General features: G+C 26.5%; 3 protein-coding genes across 4 annotated transcripts in view; 1 reads left to right on the top strand and 2 right to left on the bottom strand.

Moving 5' to 3' along the window:
- Positions 1-944: 944 nt before the first annotated feature.
- Positions 945-2,138, bottom strand: LOC135931881 (profilin-2-like). Its single transcript, XM_065469189.1, has 3 exons — positions 1,907-2,138; positions 1,691-1,865; positions 945-1,647 (listed from the first exon to the last, which is right to left on the bottom strand). Exons 1-3 carry the CDS (start codon positions 2,024-2,026, stop codon positions 1,550-1,552), a joined length of 393 nt encoding a protein of 130 aa, XP_065325261.1. The 5' UTR covers positions 2,027-2,138; the 3' UTR covers positions 945-1,549.
- Positions 2,139-12,073: 9,935 nt separating this feature from the next.
- LOC135931809 (general transcription factor IIF subunit 2-like) lies at positions 12,074-20,529 on the bottom strand. Of its 2 annotated transcripts, none has more exons than XM_065469106.1 (7): positions 20,502-20,529; positions 14,625-14,704; positions 14,506-14,582; positions 14,382-14,466; positions 14,246-14,336; positions 14,046-14,200; positions 12,074-12,620 (listed from the first exon to the last, which is right to left on the bottom strand). In XM_065469106.1, the coding sequence occupies exons 1-7, from the start codon at positions 20,512-20,514 to the stop codon at positions 12,240-12,242; spliced, it is 882 nt and encodes a 293-aa protein (XP_065325178.1). In that variant the 5' UTR covers positions 20,515-20,529; the 3' UTR covers positions 12,074-12,239. The 2 variants fall into 2 exon arrangements, with proteins under 2 accessions (XP_065325178.1, XP_065325179.1); XM_065469107.1 differs by lacking the exon at positions 20,502-20,529 and adding an exon at positions 15,564-15,592.
- The window catches only part of LOC135931808 (serine/threonine-protein kinase OSR1-like), a 30,989-nt gene continuing 19,730 nt past the window's right edge, over positions 15,344-26,602 (top strand). The window contains exons 1-5 of the mRNA XM_065469105.1: positions 15,344-15,504; positions 17,018-17,130; positions 24,542-24,650; positions 25,837-25,978; positions 26,133-26,188. Coding sequence (XP_065325177.1) covers positions 15,435-15,504; positions 17,018-17,130; positions 24,542-24,650; positions 25,837-25,978; positions 26,133-26,188 — 490 coding nt within the window. The 5' untranslated portion in view covers positions 15,344-15,434. The remainder of the gene's footprint in view (positions 15,505-17,017; positions 17,131-24,541; positions 24,651-25,836; positions 25,979-26,132; positions 26,189-26,602) is intronic.

Below are 26,602 nucleotides of genomic sequence, written 5' to 3'. Positions count from 1 at the left end.
AAAATTTTGGTCTGGAAAATTCTACAGGTTGAATTTGTAAAAAAATTTTTAATATAGGTGGCCCCTAAAAAATAAAGGTAGAAAGCAAATTTAAGACTTTTCGTCACATAAGTTTTTTTTAACAATCATCATTCAATTTTTCAACCAATTGATATTTATTTTTTAAAAATTTTTTTAGGCCCAACCTAATTTTGAAATTATATTTACTGGCTCAGCTCAAAGATGTAGTAAATGCCCTTTTCTAAGTTTAAGGATTGATACTATTTAGAGCAAAGATTTATTAAATAACAAAAGTATTGTTAAAACCAAAATAATTTGAATAAAGTTTTAAAAAAACTTCTCAAATGTATATAAATTTTTTAGCCAATAACATGACCATTTCATATTATCAAACCTGCCTCAGCCTTGAGGTAATTTTTTTTCTATCTTTAAATTTAAATAAAATTATTCATTTCGTTTTTTTTTACTTTCATCCTATTAATTAACTTTTTTTCCTAAATTATTAAAAATATAATCCAATTAAAATGTTTTAAAAAAATTCTAGAATGACTTGTTTCTGGAATATTACACTTATAATAAACAAAACAGAATCTAGATTAATTACTCTACTAATTAACTATAGTGTTTAAAAATAAATAATTTTTGTATTGTTTAGATAAATTAAATTGTAAATTTTTTTTTAAAAAAAAATACTAATTTTCTCCTTTTTTATGCAAAAAGGGGTGAAACAATTATTTTTTTTTCTAACTAATAAAAGCTTAATCAAATTCTTAAAACAGTTGCCTAATAAAAATAAAATAATATTCAATATTTATTGGCCTTGAAATAAATATAAGACATTTGTTATTTTTTAAATATGATCCTTGATATTGAAAATTATTTCAAAAAGTTAGAACATATGTAGATAATCCTTGGGTGACCTATATTTTTAAAAAATGCTATGGCAATTTATCTTCTAAATTTTTTTATTCACTGCAAATATTTAAATTTTTTATAATTGTACAAAAAATTTGGTAAAAAAAAGAAATTTATCAATATAAACAATTTATTATATAAGATTCACATTTTTGTTAAATGACTAAAGATAAATTAATATGGTGGTGTGGAGGAGCACTATATAACTTAAGGGTAAAAAAGGATATGGGCTGAAAAAATTTAACTTTAAATGATTTGTCTAAGAAAATTTTTGGTTGACAAAAGTTTTACTATATTATATACAAAAAATAAATAAATAGATTTCTAGAAGGATCTTTATTACATTAAAATTGTATAAAGAAAAATTATTAACAAATTAAATAAATATATTTATTAAATATTTTTTGGTTTAATATGAAGTTCAAAAAAATGAATTTTTTACGAACATAGAAATTGCTGCAAATTAGATAAATCAAACATACATTATTGCCAATGTGCCTTATACTATATTACAAAAGCTGGCTTAATGAATTTTAAAATTATGAGCAAAATTTTCTACAATTAATTTATATGGGCGGCAATTAAGTGACATGTTATAATATAATGGTAAAATAATTAACCAATTATCACAGTTTTAAAAATTAAGTCCTCTTAAATAATCTCCCAAATTTTCAACAGTTGTCGAACATTGTCCTGGTTGTATTGATGAATCATATGTTGCAATTATGATAGCTAATTTGACAATTTAAAATATGAAATATATCAATTAAATTACTCTTGCAAGTCTTTACTACTATAGCTCCACCACTTCCTTGTTTTAATCGAATAACACCAGGTTCATTTAAACTAATAAAAAAATATTTGACACCACATAGTTTTAAACCATTAGCAGCCAAAGCTTCAGGTGAATTAAATGCATTAACTGCTGCTTTAATTTCAGATGTATCTGGCTTTAAAATTACATAAATATGAAGAGGGTATATAGTTTTACCTTAAAATTCGAAGTTGAGGCCCAAATCGAAGCATCGTCAATACTACATATGGCTGCTTCCTTTACGGTATTTGTCCCAATTAGTTGAGTGTCAATATAAGCATCCCAACCATTAGCCATATTTTATATTATTATAATATTAAGCTGAAGAATGCACTACAGGAAATTGTTTTGTGGTAGACTAATTCACGAGCGAATGAGTATTGTAATCAATCAATTATCTTTTTGTTTCCACGAAATAAATAGCTATTGAACAAAATTGATCCAATCAAATTATATAAATTAGATAATATGAAATCTATGTTTAATCTTAAAATTAAATTTATATTTTATCTTAAAATGAAATATATATTTAAAAATTTCTTTGGAGTTTTAATTTTGAAAATAAGCTGAATACAGGTAAAGACACAGGATGTAACTACCGAATATATGAACCTTCCTTAACACATCTTAGGGTGTATTAAAAAATTTCTAATTAATTGATATCATATCTCTCAGTTGTGAGGCTTAGGATTTCTTTTCTTATTCTTTGGAATTATTTACCTCTTTCATTATGTTTCACTTCTAGAAGAGCTGTTATACCATGTCGGGGGTTAAATATTTTATGTCTTACCTTTAGCTTCTTTAGTTCAATATATTTCAAAATTAGTTTTCACAGTTTTTGGTAATTTTTCCTCATCATTTCTTATGGTAAGCTATACTTCCTCTACCTACTGTACCTTCCTGGTAGATTTATTAAGTTAATTATCTTCACGCTAAACTCGCCATTTAAAATATACTAAAAATTATGAATACATTATATTGAATGGGAGTAATTAGATTTAAAAATAAATAGACTAAACAAATAAAAGAGAATTATTAAATTCAAACTGATATTTTAACAAATCTTATTTAATATAGCAAAATATTTTAGTATAAAAATAATATACGCTGATAATATAGAAAGAAGTCTGTAATAGAAAGTATTTAATATGAAAATTGAAGAAGAAATGAGTTAGGGAGATTTTATCCTTTCATATTTATTTGAATCCTTTAAATATGAATAAGAATAAAACTACATTTTAATCATGTGTATTTTTTATTTTAAATTGTTATTAAAATGTAAATTACAAAAAATAGGAAAAAAATATAATTTTAAAACTTTAAATCTTATATTTTGTTCTTCTATAATCTCTTTTTTCTCTGCTTATATATTATGTTATAAATCGTTGTTAATCAATGATTTAATAAAAAGTAAAAGTTAATTTGATATAATAAGATTATTTTAAATCGTTAAGAAAAAAAATGCAAATTTTAAAACTTTAACATAAAATATCTTAAGGACATATAAAAAGAATGAAAAATCAAATGGATCACGTCAACAAAAATAACTTAGGCGGAATATTTAGAAACAAAGGGTCTATGATATAAAAATATTTAAAGATACAAATTCACATAATTTTTTAGTTCTTTCTTATCAAAACTAATTTTTTAAACTCGTTTTATGTAAGCGTCGTTGGCAAAGGAAAAAAACTTTATAACAGTTGCTTATGGCAGGGTTGCAATATCTAATAAAATCTAGATTTCAAAAGCGGATATCATAAATCTAACATTATTAATTTTATTCCATTTCATTTTTATTAACATTGGATTGTAAAATAGTTGAATTAAAAATAATAATAGTCAACATCGTTTATGACTTTTAATTATCAAATCGTGAATAGAGTTTATTACTTTTTTAGTTGTAAAGTTAATTGCAAATTATTTTAAAGCGTTTTAATCCATGGATTATGAATATTGTTGATAAAAGATACATTTTTAAAAGTAACTAGTTATATTACAAGAGTAGCGACAGTTACAATTAAATGTGATTTACATTGTAGAAATTTTGTTTAAAGGAATATAAAATTAAATACAGTTTAAAAAAATAAATAATACAGAAAAAAATATGCCACGTAATTAAAAATAAATATAATAGAGAAGTATTGCGCTAAAAAATATATTAATATAACATATTACTATTTATATTCCATAAAAATTTGATAATTAAAATAAAACAAATAAATTCAATTTTTAATAAAAATTGAGCTTAATAAATTGTTAAATAGTTTTCCTCTTAAAATAACGCCAGTGTGTACGAGGTTGGCTACGAATCCTTTCCAAATCTTAAGGAAAGGATGAGCACCTACCTCCGACCCCTTTCAACTTATTATAGTTATAAAAATCAAAATTTTTATTTAGTCATATACATTTTTATATTACATAGAAGATTAGAATTAAGAAGTTTTCATTTTTCATTATTTCTTAGAAATATTTATAAATCGCTGCCACTTCCTTATGTAAATTAAAGAGTGAGATTTCCTTCGAACAAGGGATAAATAACTCCATTTATTAACAGGTTTTGAGCCAACTCAAAAAATGTCAAACAGAATTTTTAAACGAAAACTATCATCTTCAACCTCAATCTAGGTTCAAACTAAAGGATAGCTCAGTTTTGAAATAAATATACTCTTGGCTCAAGATGTGAGAATTTTTTCGACTTTTAGGATTTAGCCTATTTAATAACACTACAGTCAAGAAATAGTCTATTTTAATAAAATCTTTTAAATGTTCACAAAGGAATCAGAAATTTGCAAATAAGTAGGTTGTTAGGATTAATCAATTTAATATGAATGACATAATATATTTTGATATTTGTAATCAGCTTCTTCTGCGTCCTTTTGTCAATTAATCCTTTTTTTTAATGATAGACTTTTTAAAAAAATCATTAAAAACTTTGATAATAATATAATATTATGTAGACGCGTCTACATGAAGAAAGTTTAATTAAGGCAAACCACTCCTAAATTTACTCTTACCTCCTTTAACAACCCCATGATATAAACAATTCTAATTTAACTCTTTCGACACATGATTATTTTGTAGTATAACAAATAAACATTGTTGGTGATAATAATTTATTTATTCCTAACTATATTCCAAACATTAGCTGCGAGCGTGTATAGTTTTAATATTAAAATGATATATGAGGAATATATATAGATTAATAAATTAAAAAATTTTTATCCGTTATTTTTATCCTTAATCAATAAATAGTGTTTATTTTATTTTAGCCCTACTCCCCTTTAGATACGAACCCGCTTCCATTTAAAGAAATTAAAGGAAAATCTCTCCAACCCCTCTTCACGTGTAAACGCTGTATGTAGGTAATTATTTACAGATGTCGCGATTAAAATATTCTATTATATCTAAAAATATACCACATTATAAAATATAAAAAAACTAGAATGATTAAAAATAAACCAATTTATAATTTATCATGAAAGCATCATGTAATCCCGTATGATAAATAACTTTGAAAAAGAGAATAAAATGACTTGAGTAAATTTTAATAAAACTATTATTTTTTATTTTAGAAATTCTTTTCAACATATTATCAAGATATGCGACGGACGGGCAACAAATATTTTTAAAACAATTAGGGGTTAACAAATTTATAATATTTTTTTGTAACGAAATGAGCAGAAAGACTGGAGAATTTATATTAAAAAAATGCATATTTTAAAAGTGTAAAATAGTGCCAAACCTTATTAATAAAATAATTTTTAGACAAATGAACGTGCAGAGGTCTGCATTCAAAAGCCCGCCCACCCTATGTTTAAAAAATTTTTTAACCCACCCGCCCAGCCCGCCCATAGTTTTCTAAAAAATATATACCCGCCCGCCACACCCATTTGTCTAAAATTCCTTACCCGCTCGCCCGCCCATTAGGCTAAAATTTTTTACCCACCCGCCCATTATTTATAAAAAAATTTTAACCCAAGCCCGCTTATAAAATTTAATTATGGCCATTCTTTCATTTTTTTAAACATCTAATAAAAATATTACAGAATTACACCTCTACAAAGAGTTTATTATTTAGGAAATTGATATAAGCATAAAAAAATAATCAATTTAAATTATGGACAATTTATTTGATAAAATTGTATATTTATTTATGAAAAAAATATAATTATAAAATTGATATTATATGTAATTATAATGAAAAAATAATTATGAATCGACATTTTCTGGATTCAAACTCGTTCTTTGTTCTAAAACCTTCCAGCAATGCTAAATTCTCGTTCAGAAGAAGCACTAGTTGCAGGAATTGCCAATATTTTTCTTGCTATTCTTTATAGCTTTGGCAAATCTCTTTCTTGTCGTTTCCACCAAAGTATTATATCCGTTTGAAGTATATCCTCTTCCTCAAGTGAGATCTTTAAATAAAAGTGAAACCAATAATAATAAATTTAATAAATTAATTTAAAATTTAAATCAATTGTAATATGCGGCTTAAAACTTTGCTAAATTATCCATATCAAAACTGGTTATTTAGGATTTAAATATTTTGTTATGCCATTAGGTACAATACTCTCCTCTGTAACAACCTAAATCCTCCTATGTTGGGGTTTAATTTTGATACGTATGCTATTTATTTCAAACATTGCATTTAATATAGCTATGCAATTTTATAATTTATTAATACCCTTTAATTTGATTCTCTTTGCTTTAGGGGAAACGGGTAAAATCCGATTTTCATCCACGTCGATGTCATGTACTTCGATGCAAATATAACCAACATGTTTTCAATATGTTTATTATTTCATTAATTTCCTCCGACGTCAAAATCCTCATTTGTCTGAACTTTTGTATTAAAAATGTTGAAATTTTATGAAGCATATGGATTTCAAATTTTCAATTATAATATTTTTAGCTCTTTTCTTTATTTCTATTTCTTACAATTTGTTTTTCCCATTATATCCATATTTAATTGATTATACTCATGTAGAAGAAGATTATACCTATTTTTTTTATAAATAAAGAAATAATATGCATAAATCCCAAAATATTAATTTTCATACCATATAAGAACGTTCTGTAGTGTAGGCCTGCAGTCGCGCTCAAGAACATTAGTTGCATCCTTATATGGCTCCAAATAATCTATCAGTGTTTATAAACCTTCCTTCCCCATAGATCCCATTTTTTCACTCATATAACGAGATTGTAAGAACGATAAAATCTCATCATACATTATATAAATGCTTTGTAACATCTTATGCTTTGTATTCCATCTTATATCAATATTTTGTTGTAACGTCTTTCTCAGATATTATGTGTTGCCACTTTGTTTGAAATAAGTGGTCAACGATTTTGCAGTGATCAAAATGTTATTAATCTAAGGAGCATTTTCCAAATTAAAAATTGGCTGGAATGCATTGCGAAGAATTGTGTTCAACATATGTGCTGAACAGTTTAGTCTATTAATTCTAATATTTGAAAAAATAAACGGAAAATATTATTCTCTAAATAAATTTGGCCTTCCAGCGCTTTTTTAATATTTGCTCCTTGGCCGGTAACAAAGATGAGCTTGGAAAAGTATTCCCAGGGAACATCAAGTTTTAAAATTTTTTTTAATAATTCTTTAAGAATATTTTCTCCCGTCTTTTTTTCCTCTTGAAATTGTAAAATAAAAAGAAATTTTTTTTTAATTTCCAATTTTGTATATAATGGATTGATAAAAATATCTAATCGGTTTTTGTAAAATCCTCGCACCACATATCTGTAGTACATGAGCAAATAAATTTTTTTATCATTTCTCCTATTTTACGAAATAATATTTCCTTAAGATCCTCAGTAACATTGGCTATGTGCTTGCTAACGGTTGTGGGGCAATGAATAATTATTTTGGCTTCCAATTTTCCATATGTGTCCACTAAGTCGGCAAATCTTTGTAAAATATTTACAAATCCTGGTCCTTGAATGGCTTGAAATGACCTAAAAAAGATAAAAGAATATTTTAATAAAAATAAATACCTATTATCTAGCGCAATATTCTACAAAATTGGCGATTAGACCCGATTTTATCATTTTGTTTAAATGAGAATTGTCTTTTTGAAAATATCCGGTTATTTTTTTATTATCTATCAAATCTTCATAATTTGCAGATGAACATATGTCAAAGGAAGAAGGATGTGCCACTTTTGTTATTATATATATAGATAGATTTGCAATCATTGCAGCGAATCCAATTTAGCTTTTTGTCATTTTCATCGAAAATGATTTTAAATTGTTTCCACATTAAAGATTTGAGTTTATTGTCTGATTCATTATCTTTAAACTTGTATAAATTATTTTTTTAGATATATTTTCTTTATTCATAATATAATTTTAAAATAAAAATTAAATTAAAATATATATTTTTATTAAAATATATTTTTTTATTAAAAATTATGTTATAAAAAATAAAATTTATATATTATATAATAAAATAAAAATGAAAAGATCAATTATAAAGATAAACAATTATCTAAAATAAAATAATACAATGCATATTGCAGACCCATAAAAGGAAATTTTAAGAGAACGTTTTATTACATTCCCATAAAAGGAAATTTTAAGAGAAAAGTTTTATTTCATTCCCATAAAAGGAAATTTTTAATAGACAAAAATGTTTATTTATTCTAAGAAAAAGTTTTATTGTTGTGTTTATTACATAATATAGTTAGGTAAGTGTTCTTCACTTTAAAAAAAACGATTGGTATACAATAAAAAAAGAAATATAATTATAGATCATTTAAACAATTATTTTCTTTAGTTTATTTTTGAACAAAAATTTAAAATTTCTTTAACCCGCCCGTCCATTGTTTAAATTTCTTAACCCGCCCACCCACTTAGATAGGCGGGCGTGGGCTGGCGTGGGCGGGCGTGGGCGGGCGGGCCGAAACCCCTCCCAATGCAGACCTCTAGTTTGCACATAAATTATCGCCTTTCAAACGTGTTTTTTTATATACTATATTTTGTCATCATATACGTCATATTTTGAATCTATGGAAATTCCGAATATCTTCATTTTTACTTATATGGCAATTTTTTATTTAAAACATCTAATTTGGCCAGAAATGTACATTCCTTAATGTATAACATACACTATGAATTTCAGACGTGCCATGAACTTTAATAAAAAATTTTTTAAAATTTATATTAGAAAAAATTGATAATAAACAGAGTATTTCTAAAGTTTAAGGCAAAATTGTCTGAAATTCTACAACGCTGATATTTCTGTCAAGTCAGGCATTTTAAACTTGAAAGTCATCGGATTCCATATCCTAATCCGAATAATATACATTGCTACTTTCAAAAAGAGATTCTGAGTGTCATCATAATTTTTTTTTAAATTTTTTCAACTATTAAAATTTAAATAAAATAAATAGTTTATGAAATCATTTAACCATTCAAAAAGATATATTAAGTATAATAATTATTGAACCAAGTGCTAAAAGTGTAATTGCATCGAAAGAATTTGGTTCAAGCAACGACTTATCTATTCACGAATTGATTAATTTACTATTCGGAATTATACCAATCGAATAAAAATAATACAACTTACTATTCGTACAAAAAATTCGAATACGAATATTCCTTTATTCGATTCGTAATTAAATAATTAATTTAAATGAAGAAATAAATACAAGAAACATTCCTAGAAAATTGAAAATATGAATTTCTTTAAAAGTAAAACGTAAGAAAATAAAATAGTATTGTTCGAAAACATCGTAGAAGATATTTTTTGAAAAAAAACTGCGAATTCAAGATTTTAGATAAAAAAAAATACATATCCCTCGAAATTTAGTAGAGAGATAAACCTTTCTCGTATCTATATGCGAATCCCAAGGATAAAATAATATATTTTTTTCTGAGTAAAATCTTGATTTTTATTTTTTATAAAATTGACATAAGTCAAGGTTTTAGACCACACTAAATAAAGACCAGAGTTATGGAACAAAAAAAGGCTCTAGTTCTGAATATTAAAAGAAATATTATTCTACTTCCAGTTTCCTAAAATTTTTAAAAATGTGGGCTGTTTTCATTTCTTAAATTTGACGCAGTTCGGAGGTTTCCAGTTCTTGCTCGCGGCTTTTCTGCTTTAGGCTGCATTCATAGTGGGCTCCGATCCAAAGATGTATTTTTAAAATTAAGTTATCTTTAATTCCATCAGTGATAATTTAAGAATTAATAATATTAATAAAGAAAAATTGATCTCATAAACAGATTTTAAAAATAGATCAGCTGTTATCTCACTGTGAATCAGCCTAATGAGTAAGTATAGGTACACATGAGCAGCAGAGATATTTAGACACGCCATGGCCAATTCTTGATGTTCACCGTGTATATAGCAAAAACTTGTTAAAATAGGTTTCTGGAAGTTTTAAAATGGTTGTTTCCTATAAATTTTAAAAGATGGTTCCAATTTACCTAGATTTGTCCAAGTTCATAAAAACTCTGCATAAAACCCTTAGAAAGTGTATATATTTTTCAATCAGATGAGGAAAACTAGAAGTGCATTTGCCCCCTCCTCCCATGGGCTTATATCTCAAATATCTATGTATGAAACTGTGCAGAAATATATCTGACTTCATTTTAAAGTTTTCCGTGGTGGTTAACGTAGTAGAGATAAAATCGTAAACTTTTTATTCTTGACCCTTATAAAGTCAAAATATACATACTCTGAATTTCGCTGTTATGGCGATAAACGAATAAATTAAATACTAAGGCCGTGTCCTTGTTCAATTTATTATTGAACTTCGTCGTTTAGCATAGGCTAAACAGCTTTCGGACTGGGACATCCTATTTTGATTTGTTTTAATTGTGCATTTTTTTTCTTACTTTCGATACAGCCTCCTGCTTGATGAAAATGTATCGAACTAAGACACAGCCTAAGGGAGTGTCAACCTCGGATTATTTTAATCGGTCCTAACTATGACACCCTATTTTGACTAAATTAAATAAATCTTATTTGTCATTTATATATTTTTTAGGTACAAATAAAACAGGTGATCGATCCTTGTTCCATAAATCAATATCGCCTCTTTCTTTTTTATGTTTTATTTAGACGGCTGTTTAGAAACAATCCACATTTTTTGCCACCCAAAATTTAAGATGAGGATACAATATAGTATGGGCCAGTTTTGGACATTTTAATTGATTAACATGTGAGACATCGGCATGATAATTTATACCAGAGTTGTTAAGGAGCGGTGCTACATTTCAAAAACACCTGGACCTCCTTTTTTAAATTAAGGTGCGGGAGCGTGAGCTAGCTCTTTTTAGGGTTGGAGTGAAGTAGCGCCCCACCACTTCTTTAAATTTAATGTATAAATTAAATTATTTTATAAATATTAATAATATTTGTTAATTAAAATTCAATAAATACAAATTTTATTTAAATTTATCCATTATTAAATGTTTAGCCGAGTTTTATATTGGTTTTTCATCTAATCATTTTACATAATAAACATCAAGTTTTTCTTTTTATATTGAAAATTTTTTGAAAAATCTTGTAAGTCATATTAATATTCATTTTATAGACAAACAAAAAATAGTTTTATTATGGATTTAGTGATCATAGATGAAGAAATCGAATTTCCATTTCCATCATACAAAAAATATTTTAAACTTTTAAAAGATATTAATCCAAATGATCAAACAAATTTAAGGGCAAAATGCCTTTTGTGTTTAAATAAAACTATTTAATTTTCAAAGAGCAGCTTCAATCTAAAAAAGCATCTAAAAGTAAAAAATCTTTCTTTTAAATATAAAAAGATTTAAGATTTTTTTGGATTCCATGAAATTGATCATCAGGAAGATAATATATTGGACAAATATTTTTTAAATAATAATACCAAAATTACTATTTTTGAGAATTCCATTAAATAAATATATCTTTATAAAATACAATACCTCGCTTCCCTCTAGTGCTCCTGAGGAGCGCCTATTTAGTATTACAAAAGAGGTCTTAGGAGAGAGGTGTGGATGTTTGTTAGATTCTAATTTAGAAAATATATTACTTTAAAATGCTAATAAAGGGTTTTAAATATTTTGATAGATCATTTAATATAAATAAAGCTTTTTGATAAAAAAAATATGATTTTGTTTCATACACCTTCTAAAAAAATGAAAAAAGGAGCGGTTATGGAGTGACACTCCATTACTTGGAGCGGGAGTTGCTCCTTTTAAAAATGTAGTAGCGGGAGTGGGAGCTAGCTTCTCTAGAGAAGGTAGGAGCAGGAGCGGGAGCTAGCTACTTTTAAAAAGGAGAGTTAACAACTCTGATTTATACTAATGCTGCTCAAAAATTAACAACGCTAAACAAATTTTTTTTATTATAAATATAAACAACAAACATATTCATCCATATAATATAAATATAATGTTTAATTTTTCACGATAATATGTCCAATATAATACATCGAGTTGCCACTTAGTTATAAACATCTAAATCCAACTTTTATACTATAAATGTCAAATTTTTATATCATTCGGTTGCAGCGTAATGCCGATATTCGGGTTTGAGTTCCCACATATTCTTGTGCGGATTTTTAAGGTTGTAATCGCAAATTTCTTTGAGAACTTCTTTAATGTAAGTCACGGGTTGTTCCGAAATCTTGACCAAATCCTTGAGACTATAATACTGATGTTTTTCGAAAGCGGTAAATAAAATTTCCATCAACCTCTCCTTTTCTATCCTGACTTTTTTGTAATTCGATGGAGCGTCGTTGGTTGAGGCGAAAGGGTCGCCTCCTCTAGGTCCATGCAAGGCAGTCCTCGATATGGGTTTGTAATTTTGAACGTGTTTATCTAGCTGTTTAAGCACGTGGATTGGTTGATTTTTTTGTGCAAATTGTTGCTTTTTAAGCTAAGTTAAAAAATATATTAATTAGAATATTAAAGTTGGTGATAAACAATGATTTGCAAGAACGTTTTCCAAAAAAAGAGTCTGAAAGACTGGTGGGGAATCCTTTCAACAATCTACAAAATGTTTATTTACATTATATTTAAGCCCTTCATTAAACCTTTCTTCAAGAATACTATTGTTGCGTGGACATTATGTCTTGGAAGCAATCCTAGCTCTTAAAATACTATTAGAAAGGTCCATAGCATGGAAGAGTCAACTTTTTATTGTGGATTTAGACTTCAAAAAAGCTTTCAATTCAGTCATACAAATCATTATGTGAAGATTTTTAAAGGGACTGTGATCCAAGAGAAATTGCTAACCCTACCATAATACTCCAAATCATACATGCAGGACTAAAATTATCTGTTAGAATTTATCTGAAAAGGCTGCTTTTACACTCATTGTTTCAACTTTCATTCTAAATTATATTATAAAAAAAGAAAAATAGCCTGTTTACTTTTGCCGATGATCTATGTATGACAAACATCTATTAATAATAAATAATGTAAAAATAGGGGAAGTTAGAACTTAAAATATTTAGGGGTCACCCTAGATATGAAAGGAAAGATGGACAAAGATATCAATATTAAGATGACTATGACCAGATTTAAATATAATTCCTTCATGAAGATTTGTTCTTCTAGCCCTTTCTATTGATAAGCCTCTTCAAAGCTTTGGTGCTCTCATTGTTTTACGATGGTATTGAGATGTGGAAAATGGCTAGGAACCATAACAAAAATTTCCAATTGTTTATCAATGAGTGCCTATGTCACCTAACTAAGATCTTTTATCCTAGTTCTGTGGAAGATGTAATTATCTCCCTATATATCTAATGATAAAGTATAAATAGAGCCAATTGGTCAGGTGCTAAAACAATTTAATATATCAAAAGATAAAGTACATCTGGCCAAAACTTAGTTACAACCTTCCTTATAAAAATAAAATTGGCAAGGATTGATCACTAAATTGAAGAAATGGGTCTTACATGAAATATCATCAATAATACTGTTACAAAGATACATAACTATCAAGACCACTAATAAGGAATGATTAGCTAACTATAAATAAACATTTATGGAATTAGTTTAGGGCAATTTAATATAAATTCTTCTATAATCAAAAGTAATAAATTAAATAATTTCAATTATAAGTCCCCTTGAATACTATTACACTGTCATAAAGTTATATTTTGGTTAGCTAAATAGTTGTATTAATGCATTAAATTCAGTAAAATATATATTTATTGATATTTTCAATTTTCCTCTGAACCATGTAAGATTTCAGACTGGGATTAAAATAATTTTTTTTAAAATTTGGGCAGAGCTTAAAATGTTGAGCCTAGTGCTCTAATAAATTTATTATAAGAATAAAACACAAATTACTTACATTCATATAATCTTTTGAGCTAACTGATGGTCTAAATTCAAGTCTTTGACTGACTTTTCCTTCTATTGAATATATAGAATTCATGCTATTATTATCATAATCTGTAAAAAGTTTGGTTTTATTGTTTATAGTATTTTGTCCACCATTATCTTCATCTGTTTAAAAAATAATTTAATAGGAAATTTAAATTAACAATTAACCTATCTTTTCTGTATGAGATGATATAAACATAGTATTATTTGAAACCGCATTCATCAATACCTTATGTTGAGAAGGAGTAGTGTTTAGTTTCTATAATTTTCAATTAGTTTATATTATAAATCATTTCAAAATTACATTTGATTGATTAGACTTGAGAAACTTTGGATTCGAAACGAAAGAAATCTCTGGACCTTTCGTTCTTGCGTCCTTGACATTTTTTCTTATATTTTAATTTTCAATGAATATATTAATTAATTACTTTGTTTTATCAATAGTTATTTTTCCAACTTCTTCATTTTCGCAATTAGACCAATTTTCTGTTATATATTTAGGAATCTATTTAGCAGGTAAAAAATATATTGGGAAATAATATGCAACCTTAACCAACCAAATATTCTTGTTACAGTTAGAGAAATCAATCTTGCGTCCGCTCATTTCTTTTTCAGATGGTAGACCAACTTAAATTATATTTTTATTTGATTTGAAGTTAGTACTAAACGATAACCGTTTTTATAAGCCATTCAATTCTATTAATGATAAAAATTATACACCTAAATCTATCAAAACTAGGAAATCAAATTGTCTAAAATAATATAAGGAAGTATTTAATAAATAAATAAAGAATTATTAATATGAAATAGGTAAAAATTAATTTTTGGACTGAGATTGAAGTTTTAAGGTGTGGGATAGAGGCAGATATAGATTACTTCAGTCTGAATACCCACTAACGTGTCTGATGATATAACTAGTAATATGCCTAATATAATCTTTTTATGAATCTGTCTTCAATTTTGATGTCAGAGAACAATAGAACAACGAAAACATTATCTACTATTAACAATCTTTTTTTATATAAAAATTTAAATAAAAAAATAATCATGATAAACAGATTTATATATACATATAATATATATAGAATTCTTGACTTCCATTTTTCTCTTTTTTATGTCTTTTACATATATAATAGATAACTTTGATTATAATTTTTTATCATTCTTAATCAAAGGATATTTTCATAAACACAAAAATATTTTAACTACACGTAATAGAAAAAATATTCTAAAAAATAGAAAATCTAACTATGAAACCGATAACTTTCTTTTTGAAAAAGAAAAGCTTACTACACGAGGTAAAAATTATAAATATCCATGTGATGAAATAGATTCTATCCACATTATTGCCGATATTATGACTCTCGAAGCGAAAAAAAATCCCTGGCCTAATGAACCAGATGCTTATGAATTATTGGATATTATAGGTAAATTATTTTATAACATTTAAATTTTAAAATTATATTTATGGTAATAATTCATATACACATTCAAAGTAACTTTTGTACGTCTAAATTATGAAAACTGAATACATATAAAATAACATTGATAAAAATTTTATGATTCTGCTTAACTAAACGATAGATATTAAGATAAAAAAAAATCATGTTTTTTATCTATTCAAAAAAATATTATAATGCTGATATTATATAATACATTAATTAAATTTATTTATGTTAATTACCTTAGTATTTATTCTGCAAGTTATCACTCAAAATAAATTTTAACAAATTTAATTATAAATGATGTTATATTACATAATCTTATATAAATTTTATTTTAATACATATATAGTTTTATTAATTATTTACAATCATATATTTTATGAATTTTTTTATAAAATATCTTGCATAAAATATAATCAAGTTAAAAATTTTATGGTTAGTATAATTGTTAAAATCGGGAAATTAATTATTGATTAACATATAAACATGTAAAAAAACAGAATTCATTTCAAGTTTTAACAAGATTAATTTGACATCAAGTTTGTTTATCAAAAGAGATGCACATGATAAATTAATTAATATCAATTTCAAAATTTGATTGACCAGTAGATAAGAAATGTTTAGCAATTTTTTTTAAAATGACTATATATATTCTTAATTTGTATTGTTATTAAAATCATTTTTGTTTATGCATTTTTTGTCATTTCCTATTATTTTTTTATAAATTTTTTTTTTGTAAATAGGTTTGAGGGTTATACTATAATATATTAAAATATATTAAGATTTGGTTTTTTTTAAATTTAATTTTTTTTTTTTTAACATTTTACAAATTTTATTTTAAAGCTAATAAAAATTATTCCTCACTACCTTCAAATTTAAATTAAAAAAAGTCTAAACCCAAAATATATTTTTTTTAAATATAATCTTGATTAGTGTTGTTAAGGGCTTGATTTGAGATGATTTTTAGAATAGGATAACTCAATAATGGCCTGGCTCAAACTAAACAAAAATTAACAATCTGTCAACATAAACATAAAAATATGTGAAGTGAAAAATTTATAATAAATCCATAGATATCATAAAATATCATTTTGCAAAATGTTGCCCATTTTGAATTTGCCTTTTGTTTATTTTTAATTTTTTGGAAAGTAATAAAAAGGAATTTAAAAAATAAATTTTCAAAAATAGGTGTTTTAAAATAGTGTTGTTAAGTGGCTCGATTTTTTTAAAAAATGGCTAACCCAATATTTTAGCCAAAATTACCCAAGCTTATAGACTTTTTCTCAGATGCCAGAATGGACATCATTTTGTTAAGTAAATCTCAAGGCTTGCATTAATTTTTTAGCGAAATCAAGCTGTTTAGGAACAAGAAGTTTTAAAAGAGTCACTTACATAATTGTTTTGATCATCTTTTTAAAAATCAATCATTATGTCATTCTTTAATTTTAGGTGAATAATTATTTAAAGCTAACCTAAATTGTATAAAAATCAATAGGGTATGGGGCCACGGCAACCGTTCAGGCCGCTTTCTGTAAGAGTAGAAACGAAAAATGTGCTATCAAAAGGATAAATTTAGACAAATGCAATGTGACCATGGACGAATTACTGGTAATCTTGTTTGATAATATAAGTGTATATATATATATATATATATATCATAGACCTTCAGGTCATTTTTTTTAAAAAATACTTGGGTTGGGCCGAATATTTTAAACCGTCATTATTATCTACAAAAAGTAAAAATTAATATAATATATTTTTTTTTAAATCCAAGCCTAGCCTAACAAATTTAGTTGAAAAAATAATTCGGGCTTAGCCTAAAAATATAAAACCCGAACCAGACCGAAAACTTTTTTTTAAATCTGGGTCGTACCGGGCAAATGGTACCTCTACAGGTCTCTAATATATGCACACCTTTTTATAACAACGACTAAATTTATTTTGAACCTCATAATTAATGTATGAGAAAAAATTGAATCTTCTGAAAGCTGATTTAATATGATAATAGCCCAACTCAGGAAAATTTTTTAATTGGGTGAAATATATTTAAATATAAATTAGTACTTAGACTAAAGCATTTGAGCCTATTTTTAAAAAGATAGCAATATCTTCGCCAGAAAAATACTGTCCAAGTCTTGAGATTTCTCTAATAGATGTTCAAACGTTTGTGCCATTTATGAAGAAAATCTTCAGGCTTGCGTAATATTTTTCCCGGATAAAATATTGAGTTAGCCGTTTAAACACAAAATTAAAGGTTTTAGAGAGATATGGGTTAGGATTCATTGAAGATGTATTAAAAATGCTTTTTTTCAAAATAAATTACTCATTTTCTTATTAAAAACTTTTCAAACCTGACAGGTCACGTGAGTAAAAATAATTTCCTTGTGTCGGACCATAATCAATATCTATCTATACATATATTTTTTGAATAATTCGATTTCTTTTTTTAAATTAATTAGGAAATAAATTGAATTTTGTTTCCTTTTATACATTTTTTTTATTTGATAGGAAATTAAAAATTATGGTATAAAATAAATTTAAAAAATGCTGTATATTTTTAATTAATTTATTATAGGAAAAATTAGAAATCATTTTTAAAAAAAAATATATACTGCAAAATTATGATCATAAAATAACCAAAAACAATGAAAATATCGCATAGTATCGGGTTTGAACTCAATCCGATTTTTAATAGCCGGTCGATGTCAGCCCGATTTGATTTTTAAGATCGTCACGGCCCTAATACACGTTCATTCAAAAAAGTGTTCCATTTATTTTATTGTTTCTTATAAATAATAATGTATTCATATAGGTACATCATTTTTTAACATTTTGAAATATTGGTCAAGAGAAGAGATTTAAAGAAAACAAAAAAAATATTATGATTAATAACTATAAAAAATATATACAACCTTTAGCTAACAAAAAATCGCATGTTCTCCTTATACCCGAACTCTTAAAATTTTATTCCTATAACCGAACCCTTTTGTATGTCGAAGAGTTCACATCCCTGAGACAAAAAATCTTCCAAAATGTTTATCATCATTTTTATTAATTCATAAGTTTAGAGAAGAAGGTAAAATAAAGTTATAATAGTAATGATTTCTTTAAAAATAAACCTTAACAAAAAAATAATCAATAGGAAATTCAGTGAATATATATATTAAGATATAAAATGTGTAAGATCAAGCCGCTATTCGACTCCACTAGGAGTTTGAAAAGGGGGAAGAGGGGTATCAGTGATGGGACATCATAAGAAGAATATTTTATATTTGTTATTGAACATAAAACGAAAAGTACCAGAAATCGCAATCACATTCACTCATTTCGCAAGAATTGAAGTTATTTTTTTGGTTAAATTGTAGGGTTTTTTATCTCAATTCTAAAAAAATAATACTCAATCAAAGAAATATTAAGTTCGATTTATTTTAATATAACATAGAATTGCATTAGAGCTTTAGGGATTTCAAAAGCGACGTTTTTTTTAGCCACTCGATATATTTTCAGCCAAAAGGTTAAATTATTTAGATTTTGATGGTGTGCCTCTTAGAGCTCACAATTTATGTGTGGACTTTTTTTTAAAATTATAACCGAGTTTTCTGGAAAGTTTTTTAGAGTTATTAAAATTTGGGTCATTTTAATTAATGTTGTTAATGTAACCTAAGTATCTTTTTTTGAGGAACTTTAACTAGTTACATTTTGGGAAAAAATTAACTTTAGTTTGTTACTATTGTAACTTTTTAGGCAGATTCAAAATTTCAATAAAACAGTATTCAAAATACACTAAAGCCCAAAAAATGCCTGATATTATATATCTAATTTGATAAGACACTATGTATACTTCCGCTTATACAAATATTTAGATTATAAATTATATTTAAAAATAATACAAAATACACAATAAGCAGAGTTGGCATTCGCGCGCATTTAAAATTTAATTATTCTCAAAAATTTAAAAATAGAGTTATGTATGACCTTCTAATTTATTTATGGGTTTTGGGATCTTTGAGGGTCCCTCAAGGGCAATAAAATCTAAAGGGTTTCCATGGGTCTTTCCGCCTCTGTATACAATATTTAAAAAAAATAAAAGGATAAAATAAAGAGAAATTAAGAATGGGCGGATATTTATGAAGGTTGAGATCGTAAATGCCTGAAAGTAAGGAAAAACATAACCGGAAATATAATGAATCGCCATTTTTAATACTTTTTGTAAAATACAGGAAATAATAAATGACCATTTTTAATACTTTTGTAAAACATGCCCGGAAATCTAATGAATCAAGCATTTTAAATACTTTTTTGTAAAATATAATGAATCGCCATTTTTAATACTTTTTGTAAACAGGAAATAATAATTGGCCATTTTTAATACTTTTTTTAAAATATGGCCGGAAATATAGAGTATTAATGCTTTTTTGTATTTTAAATTTTAATTTATTAATAGTTGGAACTGCGAGCCAGATCTGTCAAAATTATATAATATCATCATAAAATAATATAATTAATTTTTCAAAAACAAAATGCAATCTCGGATTTCAAATTTTTTTAAAAAATGTTATATAAATAAGATATTAAATTTGGAACTCATGTGTTAGAAAAAACAAATTAAAAATGCGTCGCGATTAAAACGCTCGAAGGTTTTAATCGCGTTAATTATTTCTTTTTTTTTATCGCTAGAAAGACAAATTTAAAAAAATATTGTCTTGTATGGAGAATGGATTATGTTAATATATTGTATTATTGATTTAAATGAATTAACTCTCGATTACATTATTTGCACCTGGTGTCTACTCGCCCCGTGTTAGGGGGGGGGGAACTAATATTAATGATTGAAGCTGATCAGAATGAAGAATTGAAGAATGCATAAGATACCATTTAATAAGGGTAATCGGAAGTGGATTCTTTAGGAAAACCCAATAGTGAGGAAAAAAAATTGAGAACGTAAAAAAAAAATTTCAACGGAATATGTCATAGCTTACAATTAAAATCCATCTTGGTCTCCAGCCTATTGTCTACGTAGAGGTAATAAGTAATTTTTGAAGGTGTGCTATGCGAAACGATTAAATATAGTGTTCATATAATACATAAGTTCCAAGGACAAGTCCGTTTTATCTATCGTAATTCATGTGCTTAAACGAAACTGTGTCTAAGTCTATTCACGCGTTACAGATTTACACGATGACTTGCTTACCTTAGTATATTCCCATGGCTATTTAAGAATTATCGTTTTTTGAAACACCCTCTCAGCAAACGATTTTGGCCCAGCCTGATTTACGATATTTTTGGTGGGTGAAAAGAAAAATTCTAAAATATATATCAATTAATCGAAACAAACGCCTCATTTATAGTAAACGCGATTGGTTCAAGTTGTGCGGTATGTAACGCTATCGAAATTACAGCTGATTCTTTGAAATATACGTCGCAACATATGTTTTTCAAATTTTATCATTGTTTTCATCGTTTCGCTCCACATTTATAAATTATACCCAATTTATTGGCCTGATTTTGTAAATACCGCACGGCCTGATCAAGTGTAATTATTCCAAATTTCTGATTTTATAATTTGACATTATGTCGGTCACCACGCCAAATAATTTTTTTGTTTGTTATAAAAATAAATATTTTCGCGAAAAATATTGAAAATTACTAACCACGATAATTATATGATCAATTTGACTATTTAAGTCAATATTTTTTTGTGTGTGTTTCATACAAATGATAATTTCAGATAGAGGTTACGAGATTCGTCTACTAATCTAGTAATGGGGAGTAAGAAAAAAATATGTATGTTTCAGATCATCCTCGTTGTAATAGTAAAAAAAAAAATCAATATTATGAAAAATAAATGTAGGATGACTGACACATTGTTAAGAAAGGAAAGAAAAAGGAACTGTTAACATTTTTAAACCAAAATTATAACTTAAAGAGGAAAAAAAAATAAAGATAGATAGAGAGATGGTTTTTAAGGTTCGGTTCTGCCCTATTTATAAATTGTTTGGAATCGGGAAAAAAGTATTTCCTTAGGTAAAAAAAATGTAATAGATGAGATAAAGGTCTGTTACGGCTTCGTTTATGATAAGCGTGGAAATACTGCGATGTCGCTTAGTCGAGACATCATTTACAAGATTACGGAATGTTAAATTATTACAGTTATAGTGATAAAATTACGCATATGCTTGAACAATATCGCGGTATTTCGCGCTTACTATTAACGGCGCCGTAAGGATAGTGGTTTTTGTGAATTCGATCATTCAAAAATAATGTTGGTTACTATTATCTTATTATTATTAATGGTTTGATTTCAATACGAATTGTCCCATAAAGTAATGCGAATTAAATGATGAATGTTTGTTTGCTATTTGCTCCCATCACACGATAATTCGGCCTAAGAACATGTTCAATTTTTAAGATAGTTGAAAATCCGCCAAGGTAAACGGTGCGATTTTTGAATTACGATTTTAAATTTCGGATTTTGGGGGCCAGCAGATTCTGGTATATATTCTCAAAAAACTGATTTTGCTCATACTTTTCGCCTTCGTTCCTCTTCAATCTCTCTTTTTTTTAAAAAATAATCATAGACATCTTTAAGCGATATTAAATATAACGAGTCTCGAAAATTTTGAGTGTTTGCTTTTTAATTTATAATATTTGAATTGCATCCATGGCCTTTATTTGATAACTACCCGAAAAGGGAACGCATTTATTTTTACAATATCGCGTCAATAAAATAATATCTATAAGGACTGCCTGCTTATATATCACCCCAGGACATTATTCTTGGTTATTATATTGATTTTTTAATTTTAATCACAATATTATTCATATTTTTATTAAAAATGATTTATTATTAGACCTGGCGCAATTATTAAAAAATCTAATAAACGGCTATAAATTTTATAAGATAAATTTTTTTTGCTTATTAATTTAAAAAAAAACAAATATATATACACTATTCTACAGATATCTCGGCATATTTTTTAATATTCATTTAATAGAAAACTTCTTATATCCAAAATCGATTTCGTAATTTAATTATCATGTATAAAAATTATTTTATTTAAATTTTTGGGACATAATGATGATCTCCTTGAATTTAACGTCAATCCAGCGGTAGGGAAAACTCTTTCACTATGTGAGGTGTGCTAGTCGCCGGAATGCAAAGAATTTTTCTGGCGAGCCTGGAAAGATTGGGAAGTTCACTCTTCTTTTCTCTCCTTAGAACGTCCATATCTTGTGAATGTCGTTTTCCAAGAAAACTTTGGCATTCTTGTTCTAAGTCACCTAACTTGGAATCATAATTTATATTTGTTGAAGGTTTATTTGCCAATTTTGTCAAATAACTTGAATTTAATAATACATCCTCATTAGCTATATTTACTACCTGATTATCATCATTCTCTATAAGTTTAAGATGTTTTATTATAAATTCTGAAGCTGAACAATTTTTCTCTATTAAATACTTTGACACAATTGTCTATTTTTAAAATCTTGGATCTAAAAGAGAAGCCAATACCTAGATAATTTTAAATAAAAAAATAAAAGAATATACTTATATAATATTACTTGCAGGTTACAAACCGGAAATCTTAATTTCAAGTTTTTTTTAGTATATTTTCCTTAAGTGAAATAATTTCAGAACTATCACTATCATTTACTTTTAAATGTGTTTCAATTTCACTTCTAAAAAGTAACGCCAAGTTTAAAGTAGGCCCTTTTTGTACTGAAAGAAATTCGATAGTTTCTTTAAATTTTGAAAGAAATGCTAACAGTTCTTCTACCAGATCAGATTCATAATTTGAGAAAGTGCTTCCCAATTCTTTTCAAAATATTATTAATTAAATTCTTATTTAATCCAGATATGCTTTCTAGCATAATTAATATACTATGCCAACGTGTTGGGAAATTTAATTTTAAGGTTTTCATATGCGTGGAATTATTGTTATTATTATCATTGGAATTGCCAATTTGAAACCGGGTATCCGGTTATGGATCAATGCTGTCAAGATCTAACATGTCTGATGTTAAATCTATTGTACTTTATCATTTTCTTTGATATTCCTCGAATTCAAATTCAACCTCTGCAGTTTTATATCTTAGAGCAGTAATAATTTCTCTAATTGTTTCGCAAAAAATTTCCAGATTATTATCCAGAGTTAGGGTACTAAAATTATTTAAATTATCAAAGTAGATGCATCCATTTTAAAAATATGTAAAATTATGGTAACTTTTGAAATTTTTGATTGATTGAATTCTATAATGACGTCAATATAATTAAGATTTTAAAATAGTAGAAAATAAAAATTCATCAAAATCCTGATTGACATTAAAAAATTACAAGAGTGATGTTGGCCAATTATTAGAATAAAAAGGTAGAAACGGCGGCGCACCGGCGTGATTTTCTTAACGGCGACGTTTTCGGCGTAATCAAAAAGGGCGGCCGGCCGACCGGCGCACAGGTCTATATATTATAAAAAAATTTAATATAACACCATCTATATTACATTTTTTTATTTAGATAAATAATAAAAATTCAAATAAAATTAAAAAAACAAAAATGGCTATCGAGATTTTTTATTAAATCGTTTAATAAAAAGGTAATAAATATTTTTAGTGAATATTAACACCCAAAAAAAATCCCTTTCTAATAATGTTAATTTTTTTATTTTCACCGGAAATAAGAAAACACTTGAAATTTTTTAATTTTTTTTAATATTTTCCAACGTAAAATTTTAAGGGCTATAAAATGATATATAATTTGTAAATCTATTTTAAGTATTATTTAAAATAACAAGATTTAATGAAATCACGCACTTCGCGATTTTGAAGGTGTATATCTTTAGATCTGGTTGAGCTAGCACTCTAAAATTTTGATTTTATTAACATTTACAACATAAATAACTAACATGCCAAGTTTCATTCATTTAAGATGGTCGGCCGAAAATCTCGTTTTTTTGGTCGATTTGACGTGGAATCACTCAAATTGCTAAATTAAAAATTCTTTTTAAATTAATCTAATTAGAAAGAAATTACCGTGATGAGCCAATGCCACCACGAGAACGTTGTCAGTTATTTTACTTCCTTCGTGGTCAAAGATGAATTGTGGTTGGTTATCGAATTGTTGAGAGGAGGTAATAGAATTTAACTCATTATTTATATTTATATTTTTTCCCTTTTCCTAAATCAATTTACACAAAAAATGTTCTATATATATTACTTACCACCCGAATCGCCCTTTAGTTTGTTTTTAAAAATTTGGCTGTTTTTAAATGAATCTAGCGGGAAGAGTTGAAGTGGGAGGGGTAGGAAGAGATTTTAAAAAGTATAAATAAAAGAAAAGAAGTAAGAAAAGAAAGAAAAAGAGTGAGAAACATTATGATTGGAGTACAACAATGAATGGTGGACATTTTAGAGATTTTGGCAGTCTTTTTATATGCTAAAGAAAGAAACGAGTGTGAAATGTCAAGCGCCAGTCTTGTCGTTTATTTTCTTAGGCAGTACGTTATAACCGGAAATAGAATTTTATTATAAAAAATGTATGTTAAAAATGAAGAAATATTATTTTAGCTGTTCATTTCTATCTTTAAAATCGAGATATAGGCCTTTTTTAGTCGTACCCTATTTTTTGTAATTAAGCCCCCTGTTAGATACGTTTCTCACGTGATACAGAGGTGTGATAATAGTCTGGCAGATTAAGTAATATAGCGTCATTCATTTAATCAGATTTCGGACAAAAAAAATGCATTTCACTCGAGCATGAATTCATTGAGGACGATGATGACAAAGAAGATTAAAACCTTAAAATGTTTGCACTAAGTTTTAAATTTGAATCTTTTATTATCATGATTTTGTTTTTACTATTATTGCCACTATTTTTTTTAAGTAGTTAATCATTATAAAATTAAGGATGATGTGGTTTTGAAAATAGATTAACCTCACTATTTAATTAAAAATTGAATGGAGAAAAAAAAACAAGCAATAAATAACAGGATTTTGTAGTTGTTAATTTAAGGTATAACACTGTTTCTTAACCAGCAACTTTAAATTTTAATCAAATATCATTTAATTCTTTCAGCTTCGGGTTATCTTACATCAAAACAATTTAAGATCAATCATTGATACCGGCTATTCCGTTAAATAATACTTTGAAAAATTCAATATTTTTATTCTTTTTAGCCTTTCACAGTTAATTGCTAATGCAGGGTAACCCCTCATCGGCAGTTAACTCGAATTCGCGGCGGAGAATTTACTTCGCCGCGAATTCGCGCTAACTATGAACGCAGGGTATAACATATTCCCCCCATATTTTGTTTTTAGGTTCCTTGCTCGACGAAATAAAGAGAATAATGAGATCTCAGGATTGCAAGAATGGGGTTTTAGAGGAAGTTCTTATAGCGACGATTATGAAGGAGGTCCTCAAGGGAATCGAATATTTTCACAATAATAATCAGATACACAGGTTTTCAATAAATTAAATAAATATGGCAATAAAATTAAAATAAACGAATTTTAAAAAATAGAAAGAAAAGAGAAAAGAACATTTAACATTTAGTTTAAAAATTAATATAAAAATATAGATATAAACCCTTCTTCCTTTTTTTTTATTCTAACAGAGATATCAAAGCGGGTAACATTTTGTTAGGCGAAGATGGTGCGGTTCAAATAGCAGGTTTATATGGGAAATCTATAAATATATATATATGTAAATAATATGGTATTTTTAATTATATCTTAAAACTTCGAAACAATTGAATACCCGTTTCTCTGCCAATCATTTTTAAATTGAATCATATATTATAAAAATTTACACTAATGAATAAAATTTTAACTTTTAGGCAGTATTCATAGCGGAGACGGATCCTACGTTGTATCCGCTCCGTCAAAAGTCAAAACTCATTAAAGATGATATAAATTTTCATTGTAGTTTCCGTTCCGATTTCCGTCTTAAAAATGGATCCCGCTAATGTTTAAAGATCGTTTTAAAACGACATATAATAATTTACTTAAAAAATATTTATAAACTTAACGATTTTATAAAATAGAGTAATGGATTTCATTTTCAGACCATTTTTAATATGGTGGA

Source organism: Gordionus sp. m RMFG-2023, chromosome 1 (assembly GCF_954871325.1).
Source record: "Gordionus sp. m RMFG-2023 chromosome 1, tfGorSpeb1-WG-v2, whole genome shotgun sequence".
In the NCBI taxonomy this organism is placed as follows: domain Eukaryota; kingdom Metazoa; phylum Nematomorpha; class Gordioida; order Chordodea; family Parachordodidae; genus Gordionus; species Gordionus sp. m RMFG-2023.
This window is presented reverse-complemented; position numbering and strand designations above follow the sequence as displayed.

Excerpts from the sequence above, each read along its gene's own strand:
- LOC135931881 (XM_065469189.1), bottom strand. The coding sequence starts at position 2,026 with ATGGCTAATGGTTGGGATGCTTATATTGACACTCAACTAATTGGGACA. Across the intron at positions 1,866-1,906 it reads CCTCAACTTCGAATTTTAAG|CCAGATACATCTGAAATTAA; the intron begins GTAAAACTATAT and ends GTAATTTTAAAG. Across the intron at positions 1,648-1,690 it reads AGTAGTAAAGACTTGCAAGA|CTATCATAATTGCAACATAT; the intron begins GTAATTTAATTG and ends TTGTCAAATTAG.
- LOC135931809 (XM_065469106.1), bottom strand. Across the intron at positions 14,201-14,245 it reads ATCTCATACAGAAAAGATAG|ATGAAGATAATGGTGGACAA; the intron begins GTTAATTGTTAA and ends TTTTTTAAACAG. Across the intron at positions 12,621-14,045 it reads GCTCAAAAGATTATATGAAT|CTTAAAAAGCAACAATTTGC; the intron begins GTAAGTAATTTG and ends TTTTTAACTTAG.